Source organism: Xenopus laevis, chromosome 5L (genome assembly GCF_017654675.1).
Source record: "Xenopus laevis strain J_2021 chromosome 5L, Xenopus_laevis_v10.1, whole genome shotgun sequence".
Classification (NCBI taxonomy): Eukaryota; Metazoa; Chordata; class Amphibia; order Anura; family Pipidae; genus Xenopus; species Xenopus laevis.
In genome coordinates, this window is record NC_054379.1 from 145266185 (window position 1) to 145283840 (window position 17656).

Consider the following 17656-nt stretch of genomic DNA (forward strand, 5'->3'; position numbering starts at 1 on the left):
AAAAAAATCTGTTTGCTCTTTTGAGAAATGGATTTCAGTGCAGAATTCTGCTGGAGTAGCACTATTAACTGATGCGTTTTGAAAAAAACATGTTTTCCGATGGCAGGATCCCTTTAACTACCCTAATGTAAATGTTCCTTTAGGTAATGAGCACACTATGCTCACAATTTCATTTTTTTTTAAGTTTATTATTTTGCAGAATTTGCAGGGGAATGGAAACATATTGTACATTCTAAAAGTGACAATACCAAAAGACAAAATCCCTATATATGCATGATGTTTTACCGCTTTTAAGGAATAAAAATTAAATCATGCACAGGTATAAGACCTGTTATCCAGAATTCTTGGGATCTGGGGTTTTCTGGATACGGTTTTTCTGTAATTTGGATCTCTGTACCTTAAAGTGGACCTGTCACCCACACAGAAAAAGTTGTATAATAAAAGTCCTTTGCATATTAAACATGAAACCCAAATTTTTTTTTCTTTAAAACATCCATGCCTTTTATAAACTCATTTAAAAGTTTCAGCTGTCAATCATATATTGCCTGCCCCTCCTCTATGCTTAAGGCATAGAGGCAGGGAAATCACTTTTTTTCACTTTCCATTCAGTACTTCCTAGATGTCACTGAACTCCTTACATTCCCCCTCCCTCCTCACACTCTATAATTACCATGCCTGGCCATTTGATCCCCAGTTCTGGCACATACACAAGATTTTGGGGGGGTATAAGCAACTTGCCTTGTCACAAAATGGCACCTGCCTGTTTACTATGATTGTGAATTCCAAGACTAAAGGAAACACAATTTAAATAATATAGTGTGATTAAACTTTATTTTGCTCAACTAACATGATAGAAAATAATTTGGAATTATTTCTTAGGGTGAGAGGTCCCCTTTAAGTCTACTAAAAAATAATTTAAACATTAAATAAGCCTAATAGAATTGTTTTGCCTCCAATAAGGATTCATTATATCTTAGTTAGTTAGTTAGTTAGTTAGTTAGTTAGTTATAAAGAAAAAATATTATTTTAAAATTGTAAATTATTTCATTATAATGGAGTTTATGGGAAATGGCCTTGCTGTACTCTGGAGCTCTCTGGACAATGGATTTCTGAATAACATATCCTATACCTATACATGAAATTATAAATAAAACATTGAATTGACATGCAATTTTTAAAATGCAATTCAAGGCAGTAAGACAATAAAATACAAATATCACTTAAAATCAATTTCTATTTATATATTCTACTGTTGTTGTGTACTGTGATACATTTCCATATCTTCTCTTGACACACAAAAGTACATTTCTGTTCATTTACAATGTATAGTAAAGGTGTGGGACGTGATGCAATTGTCCCACTAACTCTGCTGTCTTAACTGTTCATTTAAAATAAGGCATTGGCACACAATCTGGTTTCAGTACTTGGTACCTTCATGAGTAATTCCTGTTGAGTGTATAATTTAGCCACAATAGCAGACGTGTATGCGGTAGTTAATCGGTATATTTTATGGGAATATTTGTTTTTGTCATTCCAGTCACTAGACGTGCAGTTAGGTGGATAGAGGTTCTAGAGCAGGCTCTTCTTTTTGACAGTCAAGAGGGATTCCCTCGGGAGACTTTATAAGTAAAAGAGCAGCAAGCCAGTTTGTCTTTGGCTTATCTAAAGAAGATAAGAGTGGTTTAGGTTAGGTTCAGGTTAGGGGCCCATTTACTTAGCTCGAGTGAAGGAATAGAAGAAAAAAAACTTCGAATTTCGAATGGTTTTTTTGGCTACTTCGACCTTCGACTATGACTTTGAATCGAACGATTCAACTAAAAATCATTCGACCATTCGATAGTCAAAGTACTGTCTCTTTAAGAAAAAACTTCGACCCCCTAGTTCGCCACCTAAAAGCTACCGAGGTCAATGTTAACCTATGGGGAAGGTCCCCATAGACTTCCTAAGTATTTTTTGGTCGAACAAAAATCGTTTGATCGATGGATTAAAATCCTTCGAATTAATTTTTCGTTCGATCGAATTAAAAATCGATCGAACGAATAGCGCTAAATCCTTCGACTTCGATATTCGAAGTCGAAAGATTTAACTTCGACAGTCGAATATCGAGGGTTAATTAACCCTCGATATTCGACCCTAAGTAAATCTGCCCCTTAGTGTTGAGAGAGAATATCTGTACTTGTAACTTCAGCAACACGTAGCTCCCATTTCTCAGAAGATGGAGACTAATCATAAAAGTTTTGTTTCGTTATAAAATGACAATATACAGGTTTATGGGAGAAATGTAAAAGTCGTTGAGGTAAAAGATATGCATAACGTGAACATGTATTAGTATTTATTTAATAGAGACGTATTAAGTGACTCATCTTCAGAAGGAATGAGAAGACTGCATGTTTTAAAATATGCGCCTATGCACAGTGTATGTAATAAAATGTTATTACTGGCAAAGCAGTTATTTTCTGACAAAAACCTTGAAGCGGGTCTTTAAAAAAAGCACAATGGCTGATGATAATACGCCGCCCAATCATCTAATGAGTGACAGTACATTGCCAAGTGTTATTTTTCTGTCTTGAATGTTTATTCTTCCTCTGACTCTTGCCATTAATTATTTTTACTTTATTTGTAGCTATAAAACTTTTATAAATCATATAAATGTAAAACTATGGAACTTTGAACAGCACTATACACATACATTTCCTTGCAGAATAGCTCTACAGATTCAGTTTCTTTGTATTTATATACAAGTTATGAACAATTGTAGGGGATGTTTTTTTGTCCAGGAATTGGAAGACTGCGACTGCTCCACGTTGGCTTCTTTCCAGGGAATGATAAAGTTATGCATAGTGGTAAGAGAATACAAATAGAACTTATTTGCCACTGAGAAAGAACTGTGTTTGGATTTCAACTGACAGAATTATAATATGCATATCGCCTTCCCCCGATAAATGTATTACCACAGAGTGCAAAGTTCTGTGGCCACCCCTATAAGTACAACACTGCTTGTCTTTGGCAGTACTGCATTCATGAGTGGTGAGTGGAGGGGGCACATAGGGACCCCTGTTTCATCCCCTACCTGTCCCCTAATTTGAGAGAGAATTAGGGAGCGACAGTTGGTCACAGGTTTGTAAAGAGGTGAAAAATAACTTTTTATAGTGTAAATAGTTGGGCCTAGCAGTTGGCTTCAACCCCTAAGGTTGGCCTGTAGGGGAATTCACCTGCAAGAGCCTATAAGGAGGTGCAAGGGCTGTGCACTTTTTTTTTTGGCCTGGGAATATCCAGAGGCAGGATCAAAACCAATGAGGCCAGACCATTTTTGGGAGGTTGACTCCTTCATAGCTAGTTAGTGGTAGCCAGTTGTATGAGTTCACTCTAGGAATGAAATATAGTTAGGCTAGTGAGAAAGGACAATCTGTTATCCTGACAAAAGTGATTAGATATGGGTAGACAAAAGGGTTTACCCCGAAACGTTGCATGCTGCAATAAATTCTAAGATTTCTTTGTGCTATATTGGAAGTGAGGTGGCCGATACCTCCATCACTGTGCACCAGGGAGTCGTTATTTTTGGAGGGCCAGGGTGTGCAAATGCATCCAAAAACTTTCCCATGAGTATTTGGGTAGAGCCCCTGAGGGAATGTGCACCAGGTAGGGAAATTAGGGATAGGTTAGAGGAAAACCTACAAGGGAAGCTTGGGACCTGTATGTGAGGTCACCACAGAGGATTGGGGTGGAGATTAATGTGAGAAGAGGCCCCTGGATTAACGGCACTCTGTCTGTGCACCATCTACATGACAGTGATCCTGGAGGCTTTAGGAGAGAAATGGTGTGAGTGTGTGTGTGAGAAGCAGATAGAGCGAGACAATCTGCAGAACTATTGTGCATCGTGTAACTATACCCTTGAGTTGGTAACCAATGCCCTGGTCTGTAAAGTGCCTCCCTGCAAGAAGTAATAAATGAAGTGTGTGTAAAATTGCAATCTAAGACTACCATAGAATCTATGACATTATCCATTATACCTAACTGGAGACAGCATGGGTGGTATCATTAGCCCAAAACAAGAGTAAAATATATATATACACAAAGAAAAATAATCAAATGATGATATAGTGGCCCTTTAATGTGTTCTGTTCAACATTGCAGTCATTACTATTTCCTATTTCTGTTGGTAATAGGACTATATGTATAAAAACAGTTCTCCAAATAAAGTCAACCAGATCCTTCCTAGGATTTGCAACAACTAATTGACCAGTAAGATTTTAGAACAATTTGTATTCATCTCAGAGAGAAGTGCAGTAATTCCGATTTCTAAGTGGGAAGAGCTCATTACTATACATCAGCTTCCCTGCTGGCTCAGGAGCCTTGTCTCATCACTCTTGGAAAGTGAAAATAAAAAAAGAACGAGAGCAGCATTAAATTCCCCAGTTCCTTTTAAGCTGGAATTCTCTAACACAAGCTCAGACTAGGGTGCTGATTACAAAATGAACTAGGAAATCCAGAAGGATTCCCAGCCCTTCGATCTATTTTAAGATTTAGCATAACTATTATTATAGTCAGGGACATTTTCAGACATAGATAAAAGATAAGATAAATGGCCAAAAAGCTCAAAGTGCAAATATTTCTCTCGTTTGGCTTTGTTCTAATCCATCATGTCGAATTATATCCCAAATTTCTTCTATTATTATTATCATAATATATTTATATATAATATACAATATATTATTTTGTCACTGCAAAATATGCTTTTTCCTAAACTTACATCTGATGTATCATTAAGGAAATGTGTGGTGCACCTAAAGGGTACCTGCCTGCTCAGGGCAAATTCAAAGTACAGAACTCCGTAGGGGTCATATATTTCAGGGAAGGTAGTGTACAAAACCTGAAACTGCTTTTCTAGTTTTTTAATCTGCCGTAAATCTCTCAGCTGTGTTGCTGAGTCAAAGACCCGTGGCCTTCCCAATGAATACATTTCTATGTACGTTTGGCAGCACTGTATTCATAAGGGTTGGTTGAGGCAAGCATCTACAGTGGGTATGCCTATACATTTATTCATTTATTTCCAGTTGTTATTACAGCACTGACACATTTCTGCAACATTTACTGATCTTATACATCATTCACATCAGTTTCTGTCCCCGTGAGACTTACAGTCTAAAGTCCTTATCACATTCACGCACACTGAGGTCAATTTAAGAGTGTGGAAGGAAATCAGGTTACCAGAAGGAAATTCCTTACAGTAAATCATTACTAAACCCTTTTTTGTATTCTTTGCAATGCCTTGTTCTTCTTGAATTTTCAATTGTCTTGCATTTTCTTAGTTTAAACCAAAGTTTGTCAGTGCAGAATCATGTTTTTTGCGCTTTCTGGTCTCCTTATAACCAAGTGGGATCAGTTAGAACCAAGTGCTTGATTAAAAGAGGTATAGATTCATAGAGGGATTAAAAGAGGTATAGATTCATAGAGGGATTAAAAGAGGTATAGATTCATAGAGGGATTAAAAGAGGTATAGATTCATAGAGGGATTAAAAGAGGTATAGATTCATCAGAGGAGAGGTCCATTCTTCCCTTTACAAAGCACTGGTAAGGCCCAAAATTATGCTGTGAGTTTTGGTCTCTAGTGCTCAAACGGGATTTTATTGCTTTATAGAGAATCCAAAGAAGGGCAAGTAAGCTTGAAGAGATACTGTCATGGGAAAACATGTTTTTTTACAAAACACATCAGTAAATAGTGCTGCTCCACCAGACTTTTGCTCTGAAATCTGTTTCTCAACAGGGAAAACAGACTTTTTTTATTTAATTTTGAAATCGGACATGGGGCTGGACATATTGTCAGTTTCCCAGCTGCCCCAAATCATGTGACATGTGACTTCGGTCACTCTTTACTGCTGTACTGCAAGTTGGAGCGATATCACCCCCTCCCTTTCCCACCCAGCACCCTAAGAACAGAACAATGGAAAGGTAACCAGATAACAGCTTACTGATACAAGATAACAGTTCCCTGGTAGATCTGAGAACAGCACTCAATAGTAAAAAGCCAAGTCCCACTGGAATGGAATCTCCAGGATATATTTTATACCCACAGCAGGATAGTTGGAATAAGGCTGTGCAAATGTCTCTATTTTTTTTTCTTGTAACAATTTTGTAAAACAAAAATAGGCCAAAAGAGCAGAGAAAAAAGAGGAAAAGTAAAATCCAGAGCCAGGTGGAGGATGAATGAGGAAAAGGGAAATGGTTAGCGTGGATGTATGCAAGAGAGGATGTAGCGAAAACATTAATTTCCCCAGCAGATGGAAAATATATAGATAGTTTCTTCCTGCATGTGCCTAACACACAGACAGGGAGAAATGGTTTGTTAATTTCAGATCAGCATTGAAAAGAGGAGAAAAGCTTAGGCTTCCATAGAAATCATCAACCCATCAGCCTTGAATGTTTCATTATGTAATTCAGCCTCTGTGCCATTCATTGCAGCAAAAGAAGACAATGGACTTGATTTTACAATCCAAGTTCTATACATTGGAGCATTGCAGCTTTCAGCCACTGGGTACCATGAAATTAGTGTAGAGAATTCTGTTTTTCACGTTGGTCCAGATTATTTTATTTATGAGCTAGATTGTGGTTAATGTGCTAAAAACCGTGACCAGATTCATTTTACTCTGATATACGGGTGATACTATATATGGCGTGCATTTCTCTAATACATTTTTTAAAAGGGGGGGGCTACTTTTGGTCCAACTCATTTTAATAAAATATATGGCAAAATTCTGAACTGAATACAGTCACTAAATTACATATTTAAATATGACCAAAATCCCTAGTCAAAAAAGGTTTAGTTGTCTAAAGGTTTACAGTTAAGGTTAGGTTATGATTAGTCTAATAAGGAAAAATGATTCACACTTCAGGAGAGTTTATTCTGAGACTGAAAAAAATAAAATATCCCATTCATATTAGGAATACTGTAATGTTTCTCTTTAATATGAGATGAGCAATTCATTTTTTTAATTATTTGGTAATTATGAGTGTGTCTTAATTCAACAAATGAGCTACTTTATCTTTCTTGAATTTTTTACAGTTTTAAGAAGAACATTAAATCAAATCCCTGGTACATTTTCAGAGCTTGAACCTGCTCTTTAAAGGGATCCTGCCATCGGAAAACATGTTTTTTTCAAAAAGTGCAGGCACAAGTCACATGACCAGGGGCAGCTGGGAAATTGACAAAATGTCTAGCCCTTTGTCAGATTTCAAAATTGAATATAAAAAAATCTGTTTGCTCTTTTGAGAAATGGATCAGTGGAGAAGTCTGCTGGAGTAGCACTATTAACTGATGCGTTTTGAAAAAAAAAAACGGTTTCCAATGACAGTATCCTTTTAAAGAGTAGGACGAAGGATGAAAAAAAGAAAAAGAAGAGGTGGAGGATGGATGAGAGTTAAGTAGAACCAGACTCTTAAATGTCTGCCAGCATGACCCTCATTGTGTATCACCAATTTAAGTTGTCCCTCTGCAACAGGCCTGATTTACAGCCTTGAAAACTGACCATCCCAAAAACAAAAAGGGAAAAACAACTACATAAATACTATTAGTTTACCCTAAATATCCCTAGATGAAAGGACTGAGCGCTACTGTTAACCAAAAACAAATCAGGAGCACAAGAACAAGAATATGTATTAACGACTGTCTGCTCAGAAAGCCATTTTTCCGAGATTTATAGTTGCGCTCCCAAGCAGACCAAGCCTGACTATCTGGTTTATCAAAGGTAAATATTCATTATTAGCACTCTCCCAGAGCCTTACAAGTCTGAAGAACAAATATGATAAAATATTTACAGCCAGCTCTGTGAGTCGTTATATCATTTACATCAGAGAGGCACCAGCGAGCTTTATTATATTCTCATTTTATTAGCTTTTATGTGCTCACATCTTGTTTTCTGCAATCAATAATAATATATTTTGCCTTGCCCAAAATGTAATTGAGGAAAATAAAAAGCAAGATAAAAGAAGTTCTGCGAGAATGAAAGTTAGGAAGAGTCTGGCATTTGCATGCAAATTCCAGCAGGGTGGAATAAGGAGACATAAAATCTGTGCGCCTCCCTCCTTTTATTTGATGCCATTTGAATTTACCTTTCTGCTGCTTTATTGGATTACACTCAAGGTGGTGTTCTCACAAAGGAACAAAGCAAGTGAAATGCGTTTAAGAAAGAAATGACTATTGATCTTAACATAAGACACATCATGACTCGAATCTAAAATAATGCCTACTACCCAGGTATCTTGAGATAATTAATGTGCAGTCATTGCCCCGATATTAACTTATTTATCCATTCCTATAGCGCGCAGTCAGGTTTAAGTCATCTTTATCTCTTTGTCAATAAGGAGCATAACGGAATGCCAACCAAGTTGGCGAAAGAAATGGTGAAACAAATCTTACTAGACAAATAATGTCCTTCTTGTAATAGCCTGTGTCATAGCGCTGTCTACTTCAAAACATATATGTATGGTTGTGAAATATTGCTCATAAATTAATGTGAATGGGTTTGGAGAGTTTAACTGTACCAGGTGCAGGTTTTAGGTTTTACTAGTAGAAGGCTTGTGGGTTATATACTAGAGTGCTAAATGGCACTAGGGAAGTTGCCAATAGTTAGCATCTAATTAGAATTAGAAAATGAAAGCAGACATATTATCACTTGTTATGGTCAACTGCTCTGGTGCATTTTAGCACCTAACTGTGATAACCCACCTGGAGTTGAATTAGGGACCTGGTGTTTCTGTGCTGCCAGCATTACCACTGCTCTATGCTAGCAGACAGCTAAGGCCTGGGTTCACTCCTATGGCTATGCTTGGTAATTGCTGGTAAGCATGGCTTGTTTTACCTGTTGCCAGTTTGGCCACAGGTGATTTGTGTAAGCCATTAGTCTGGCTATAAAACCCCCTACTCTGACTTATTGTCCAGTATACTGTAGGTCTATGTTTCATAGTTCCTGGGTGCGCTTCTAAGTTCAAGTATTCGGTTTTAATCCTTGCCTGTTCCTGACTTTGCTTTCCTGCTGCCTGAACTGACCCCTGCCTGTGTTTAACTATTCCTCGGATCCTGATTTGGTGTTGCGCTTCCGATCTGTGTTTGACCTCGATTATGCTTCAGCTTCCTTATTCGGTACTGCATTGTCTGTTTGGTATTGACCATCACTTGACCTCGCTCCTTGTTCCCTGTCCTTCCTGTATACATTATGGTTCCCTTGCCTGCCCAGATCTTTCCTCTTGCTCCTCTAACGTTAAGACCTGGTGGCATCTGAGTAGCAGAGGTCTTCTCACAAAATCAAAGGCGACTGTATTAGGCAGAAGAGTGAGCCGAGACTGGGACCTTGGGTTTTGCTCTGGGTTTTTTTTTTTATACCATACATTACACTAACTTAGTAAACACTCAGTCAAGGAGTCAACAACAGATGTCACTGGGTTTAAAGGGGATGTTCAGTCCTACCAGAAATAAAAGATGTCTTATTTATAAATTAAGCATTTAACCAATTCAGATTCAGTGTGGATACAGGGATTAGCAGTGGGGTGAGAGAGTATGTCAGCCCAGCCATCATCGTCCCATTGCAATTTAATTTGGTTGGCTGACAAAGTATGGGTAAAAGTGCTTTTCTCTGAATTGGAAAGGGAGGTCAGTGACCCCCTCCTTCAGAGGGATAATCCATCCTGGAAAATCGGATAGGTGGATATTTTGACCATTTATATAATAGTTTTTAAGGGCTTTTTTTACAAAGTCCTACCAATCTGGAAGAATTTGGCAAAAGGTGAACATCCACACCAGAAATATGGAATGCCCAAGTATCAAGCAGCAACAGTGAGCTCTTAGATATAGGGAACATTCTTAATTGACCTTCTCCATTTATAGACAGCCCACTCCAATAGATCCTGATAATTAAAGCCATACTTGTCGACAACAGCAACTTCTCTTCATACTGTAGGTGACTTTGATTGCTGAGTTCTTGCATTGTTTCCCTGTATACTACAATACAGGGTTACAGTTTCTCCATGTACTAAAACCTGTACTGTTATTTGCTTCTGTACTTCTGCTCTGTTATCTAAAATTATTTTTTGATTCTATCTGCACAGGGCCCTTTTCTGACCACTTTGCACCCATCAATGCATGCCCAAATGACGTACAGTAGGTTGAAGTGACATCACAACTTTCCGCCCACATCACCTGCCACGACCCACAACTCATACCCCCATCTTCTTTTGTAGGGATATATCTGACAGCAGGGAAAGAGGTTTTTTTTCTTGTACAACACATATATTCACCATATAGGCATCCAAGGGCCACCCCCTTAAAACTGGCAACCTAGGCACAAGCCGTCAAGTGCTTCTATGGTAAAAAAAAAAGGCCCAGCCTCGGCACACCAACTATTACTTGCTATCATCATCTTTTGCAACTTCTTCACTTATTTCAATCTTCTTTAGCTTTGATACATCTGTAGCAGAGTTATCCAACCTTTTTTTTTTGCCCATGTGCTACATCCAACTATATGTACAAGGAATGAAAACACCCAATAGTGGTCTCCTCAGAAGAATCTCTATCATGCCTCTCTATTATCTCAATACACAGAGTTGTGATTATGACTGGATTGTAAGGTGTTCTATTTATAAAATGCTAGTCATTAAATTTTTCACCAACTAAGATTGCCTTAACAACAACACTTGCACAATTATTGACTAAAAACTGGATTTTGCATGAGTGCGCTGCTGAAGGAAATACTAATATTTCACTGTAGGAAGCAAAACTGTCACAGGGCCGGGAGATGGGCACGGGCTCTTACCTCCACTCCTACAAGTCCCTGAACCTGGCTCTTGTGGCGCACTCTGGTGTAGGTCCTGGTGTGGGATGTGTCTAGAGGCATGCATGTGCAATGATGCCACCTCACTCATGATGCACTGATGCCACTTTTGGCACCATAATTATAAATAAACGGCTGGTTTATGTTTGTTTCATTGTGTTCTCAGACCTTGCTAAAGCTTTTTACTGTGTATTGTTCTGTTGGTTTGTGATCTTGTGCTTGTTCCTGACTACGGAACATTTGCTACCTGCCCAAGACCCTCTGCCTGACCTTGACTATGCTTTTGCTTGATCCTGTGTTGTGTGTAGGTTCCCTGTCTATCCCACAGCGTTCAGGGGCCCAAATGGGCTTCTATGAAAACTGGGTTTGGCAGGGCTCCCCTATTCCTTCACGCAGTCTTTGGTCTTCCTTACTATACAGCCTGTTACAAACACTTTACCAAGGAAAGATGGACAAATCTCATGGTGTAACACCAGGCTAAGGTTTTCTGTTTCAGAAGAATGATCTCTCCTAAGAAAGTCAGTACCCTGTGTTGGTGCATTCTTTAACAAGAGCAGCACCAGTCTGGGGTAGCATGTAAAGTGACTACATTCACTGAAGGATACTCAACAACTTGGAAATTCCAAGTGATCTTACATTTCCTTCTCCTTTGTGTTTTATATAGCAGTACTGTAGTATTTGCTTGAGCTATAGTTTTGCTTCATATCAGTGCCTTGATCTGGTCCTTTGTTAATGGAAAGATAGAAAAAAACACTTTGCAGGAAAAGAGTAAGATTATTACCCACAATTCAAGGTCAAATAAAAAACATTATCCATCATGCTTTGATATGATAATACTGTTTTTTTTTCAATTGTTCTAAGACATAATTCACATTGGTGCTAACAGTTTTCTACACGTTATATGGACAATATGGCAATATACAAAGATCTTTGCTCTCATTTCATTTTAATAGAACACCTAGTTATTCCAAATACGGTATTCAGAAACTAATCAGGTCATCAATTAAGCCATAAAAGAATAATTGCATATTGTTAGAGTAAAATACCCCTTATTCATGTGCCTTACACACAGCAAAACACTTGGACTCTGCAACATCCATCTTTAGCTGCACTCTACATCAAGCCTTATTGTGTGCACAGAGAGGTAATAAAAGATGATTGCTTTAATTCAGGTATTTATCATCGCCGGCTACAATAATTGAATGAACATGCCATGAACACCTCAATTCTGTTCCTAAAACCTCTTAAAATATAGAAAGTATAATCATTATTATATCTGAATTGTTGATCTTGAAATTCAAAAACAGAGTAGGGCTCTAGAAAGTAAAACCCAGATATGCAGTTAAATTTTACCTTTCATATAGCATGGCTTTTTGACTTGACCATCGTTGGTCTTTGGTCTCCTTTCTTCCCCAGAGAGATGTCTGACCGAATGGTCCTCGCAAGCCCTCATGCTGTCCCTTCTTCCCGATTCCATGGCCATTTTATCCCTCATTGCCTTTGCTCTTTCACTTTCTAAGGCAATGGCTTTTTCAAGAAGTGTCAAGTTGCCTTTTGTCATATCAAATACTTCTTCTGACCTGTCTGAGGTGATGGAGGTAGTGTCATCATCTCTTTCCATACACTCATCCTCTTTTGCACAGCTAGAAAAAGTTCTTGATCTGGGGCTGAGTTGTTCTTCAAGTCTCATCAAGTTCATCATGTCTGAATAATTCCTATCATGCATGTGATCAGAAAAATCTTCATCTTGCCTAAGCATTCGCATGTTCATACTTTGCTGTTGACTTCGGTCATGGGAATTGGTTTCACTAAGTTTTCTGGCCAAGTCAAAACATTGGTTCCGCAAGCATTCCAAGCTGCTTAAGCATACCTCCTCATCACTCTCCTCTACCAATTTCTCTGCATGTCCATTGTTTGTAGGTTTCCCTAACATTACATAGTTCATATTCCTTGTATCTTCCTGCATTGCATTGTCATCAAAGTTTCTCTCATTGAGGTTATCTGAAAGCACAACACCATGTCCTTGTGCCAGGAGCTTAAGGGAATCTACTGTTTCCCTAACAACATCGCTGTCCAAATCTAAACTTAGCTCAGTTTTTCGTCCCACATTCTCATTTTTGTCACTATCATCTTCCATACTATTAGATGTATTGCTGTTCATTTCAGACTCTGTCCTGGCTCTGTATGCTGCATCCTCAGCTATTTTGCCAAGATTCAACAATGACTTGGCAACCAGTTCGTCATAATTATCATATTCATCATTGTTATTATTATCTTTTTCTGTGTCATGCAATAATCGAGAACTGTTGCAGTCCATTGGATGATGGTCTAAAAAGAAAACAGAAAAGATTAGCTAGAACATCGATTGGCTATGGAGATAAGTAAATAGAATAAAAAGTTTTAAAGCACTTTAGTCAGTCTTTTAAATGGATAATTACCTATTTTTTTTTACTTTCCTTTTGAATTGTCTGTTTTTACAGATAAATGTATAATTATCAGAGGCTTCATAGGCTCAAATATAGTTTATATAAATATGATTCTGAGTAGCCACGGGGGCAGCCATTCAGGTTATAATATGGCACCAAGGCATACTTTATTACACAGCAAATAGCAAGTTCTGTAGAATGCAATTGTCTTAGTAGTAAACAAGGGATGTAAACAGGAGCACAATGTCATTGACAGCTCTCTAAAGAACTATAAAGTGAAAGTATATTTTATATAAAATAGAGCATTTGTTGATGGTTGAAGAGATATATAAATGTAAAAAAGAAAATCAATGATTAAGCATATAGTTGTAATCTTGTTCTCCGTATAGAAATTACCTTATCCATGTGGTTTCTATAGAACTATTGTAATATTACAATTTCCATATAATAAGCCAGCAAGAGGCATGGTCTAGGTGACAGATTGGCTTAGATGCCACTGTGCTAGGCCTGCTGAAAATAACTAGCAATGGAAAATTCTATGTCATGAGAAGAAAAAATCCAGTAGGGATGCTACAAGTCCAAACCAAATCCCAGAACTTGTTTCAAGCCAAATCCTTAGGATTCAGAATCGAGTGAACAATTAAATACTCTATACAACTGCAATTTTTGTTCACTGGGCATGCTAATTTTGAATTTGCACATTAAGGATTAAATTGTATTCGTGTTTAGCAAACCAAAAAGTTATTGATTTTGTGCATCCCTAGAGATAATAATCACAATAAAGGGGCAGATTTATTAAGGTCCAAATTGTGTTTTCACCGAAAATTTAAGTTTTCGAGATTATTATAAAGCTCAAATCCGAATAACACCACCTAAAACCTGTCAAGGTCATGTAGGAATCAATGGCAGAGGTCCCTTAAACCATTTGAAGATATTAACAGCCTGCTCGATGTTCAAGTTCTTTGCCCGAAAACTCATTTCACTGATTCGAGTTTTTTTTCACCGAAAACCCGTTTAATTCGCGTTTTCTGGTTTCGGCACTTGAACCCGCAAAATAGGGTTTTTCACATTCGAGATTTTTCTTAAATAAGAAACCATTCGAGTTGTGAGTTCATTCGAGGTATAAAAAACTCTATCACTGAACCATTGATAAATTACCTCCAAAATGTACAGTGTATCACTTTACAGCTTTACCAGAAATGGTCACTGATGTTGTTTAGTCTATTGGAAGGAGCAAACGGAAGATGAATAAGGAAACAAGGTAAAAAAGGAATGTTAAAAAGAAAATGAGTCCTGGCAACATTTCCAATATATGAACAACATCATTCATTGGGGGGCACATCAGTAAGGTTTCCACTGGAAAGGTACACCATGGTCAACCTATACACTGACAAGTCACATTGTTCCATCAAGGATTAGTGAACAGGATTAGTGAACAACAATCAACCAACAGCAACAAGTCTGCCTTTAATGGATCCTCCCATGGTGGATACATTTGATATCACCGTTCTTAACTAGACAAATGACTGATAGTAGTCATTGGGCAAAACATTTTCCAACTTGAAAAAAGTCAAAGAGCGATTTTCAAGAGCAAAGGAAAATCTGTCTAAAGCTGAACTTCAAATTTCAACATGTCTTTATAGGCTGCTTTAGATATATCTGTAACTACACAAAAAACAGGAACCCATGGAAAGTCAGGAGTAAAAGGGCCCACATTTCCATTTATTGAGATTAGGTCAGTGCCATTGGCCATTGGTTATTCAACATCAGCTGGACAGGTTAGAAAAACCTGATTTATGTAATGTGTTTTATCCTGTCTTCATTATCACGGTAACCTTAATTTACTTACATAGTTAATTTGTGTTGAAAAAAGTCAAATCTATCTATCATCTATCTATCAATATATCTATCTATCTACCGATACCTAACTGTAGATCTTAAGATCCCAATAGCCTTTATGCATGTTCAAGAAGTATTCCAAGCTGCTCATTTGAATCTCTGTTCATGGACACAATTCACTCTGTACGGATTAAATCTATCAAAAGAACTCACACATAGCTTCTATGTCCCTTTCTAAGTAGTACCATATAGGCAAAGTTGCACTCTATGCCACCTTTGTAATATCTATAAAAGATGCACATTAACAACATTGCTAGAAGACATAAAGCCACTTATCTAAACATCAATATATCTTGCAAATGATATTCTGTTAATGAGCATGAAAAGAGATTCTTCAGATTTTGCTAATATTCTAACAGAAAATGCTCCTTGACACCAAGTATTCTTAATGCACACTCGGTTCTATTTTAGCACCTCCTTCAGAAAATAAGATGAAATAGCAGGAATTCTCAGATGCTATCCAAATGTTTCAATGGCAGTGCTACTTTAGTGACTTCTTGATGACTTTATTTTTTAGAAAAAAGTAACGTGAAATCTAATTTAACCATCTGGGCTCTTATAACTGACAGAGATACAAGTAAAAGACTTACTAAATTTAAAAAAATAAATAAATTAAAAAAAATAATATATATATATATATATATATATATATATACACATATATTTTTTTTAAATTTTAGTATGACCAACATTTGGATACAGCTAAAATCACATGTCCTTAGTTAAAACTCAAACTACCATCATTGTGTGCAATGCAAAGCTACAACTTGGGTGGTATAATGGACCAGTGGAAACCCATTGTCTGAAGTCATGAATCATGCTTCACCCTCTGGCAGTCTGAGTTTAAAAAAACAATTTGATCATAACAAGGATATATAAAAAACCCATTGAAAGTAGACCTCATCAAAGGGCCAATGTGGTCCTTGCCTAATGGTTTTTTGTTTTAAACATGCTTAATAGATATACAACCAAAGACTGGTCAGATGCCATCACGCCTAAACCTCAACCAAATAGTTAAAAGGGTATCGGCTCAATCTGGAAGGTCAGCTTTGCAGTGCCATAAAAATGACAATTATTACATTGAAAGAAAACACATTTTACAAGACTATTTTAAAGTAGTCAGAAGCACCCAGAATCGATCTAATGAAGCTGCTATGGACAATACTGGGCAGCATTAGATCTACATGTTGTCAGATAATATGGTAGATGGTGATCACCTTTTGGAAGCCCCTGTGATACAGAATACATTTCCTCCAGATGCCATGCCAACATAAAGTTGATTAGAAACGCAGATACTCTCAAAGCTTCTGTCAAAATTGGCACATTCTGGGGAACACAGACTGCAATATTTATAGACTGAGTTTTTTCAATCTGACATCAAAGTACAAAATGAACTTGACGATACTCTCATCATCTAGATGCTCTGACATTGATCACATATTCGATGTACAGCCTTGTGTTGTGGGGGGATAGGCAAAGACTGTCAGAAGATTAAAGAAAAATAAATAAATAAACTGAAGTAGGTCCCAAACAAATGATATTTTTAGTAAACATGTCCTCATGACTATAATGTCTAGCAGAGATTTGCATGCTGAGACTCTGCCATCTATTTATATATTCCCCAGTAATTTGTTGCACCGGTGTTGAGAACATTCATGATGCACCTGTTCCTGTGTGTCTGTTATTGCCGAAACTATAAAGCAGCTAATGTGCAATGGCACCAGCCCTGGAATTACCAGCATGGTCTTTATAGTCTTCATTTGAAAAGTGCTTAGAAACACCTGACAGCAATAAAATGACAGTCATTGCCCTCCAGAAAACAACCCACTTGAAAATATATCGAAACGTCCATGGAACCAAGTCTGCAAAACATATGTTGTTTATTGTAACACCATTACTGACTACTCCAATGGGAAGAAAAAGCTTCATCGAAACCATCATGAATGGGCCCAACTGACTTTATCCCTTAGCAGTCAAATAGCAGTGATCAGCATGCCCATTGGAAATGAACATCATGTTTGGCAGGGACTTGGCTAATTTAATGGTGGTAACTTACAGTTAATCAATAGACATAAGGCAGTAAAAGATAGTGATGGCTGCTTTATGGCGATGACAGGAACCGTAACGAAATGTTATTATGGTATGAAATCACAGGTCTAGGTAACAGAACAGAAAATGCTCCGAGTACATTGAAACACCTTTGGGCCAACAGTTAAGGGTCCTATCTCCAGCTGTTCACCCCATGCATGCTGTGGGAAAGGAAAGAAACAGACGTCATATTTGGGGTTCTGCTTAACTACATCAGGGGAGTGGGGGAAGAATGAAGGAGATGGGTGACTTTCTAGATTGGGGCCAAGTAACTATGTTTTAATACTGTAGATTCACAGCTCAATGACCACAGGTAGTGGAGTCATTCTACATACTCATGCATCTCTAAAACTGGTAGGTATTTTTTTATATATTCCAAACCCAGCAGGAAAGAGTTTCATTTCCAACTCTTCAACCCATGCA

At 37.6% G+C, this 17656-nt stretch overlaps 1 protein-coding gene across 11 annotated transcripts in view; it reads right to left on the reverse strand.

Annotated features, from left to right (window-relative positions):
• Positions 1 to 17656, reverse strand: part of LOC108717166 (myelin transcription factor 1-like protein) — a 310654-nt gene that overhangs the window by 47581 nt on the left and 245417 nt on the right. For all 11 annotated transcript variants that reach the window (XM_041563524.1, XM_041563530.1, XM_041563531.1 and 8 more), the window contains one exon: positions 12174 to 13148. In XM_041563524.1, the coding sequence (XP_041419458.1) occupies positions 12174 to 13148 (975 nt within the window). The remainder of the gene's footprint in view (positions 1 to 12173; positions 13149 to 17656) is intronic.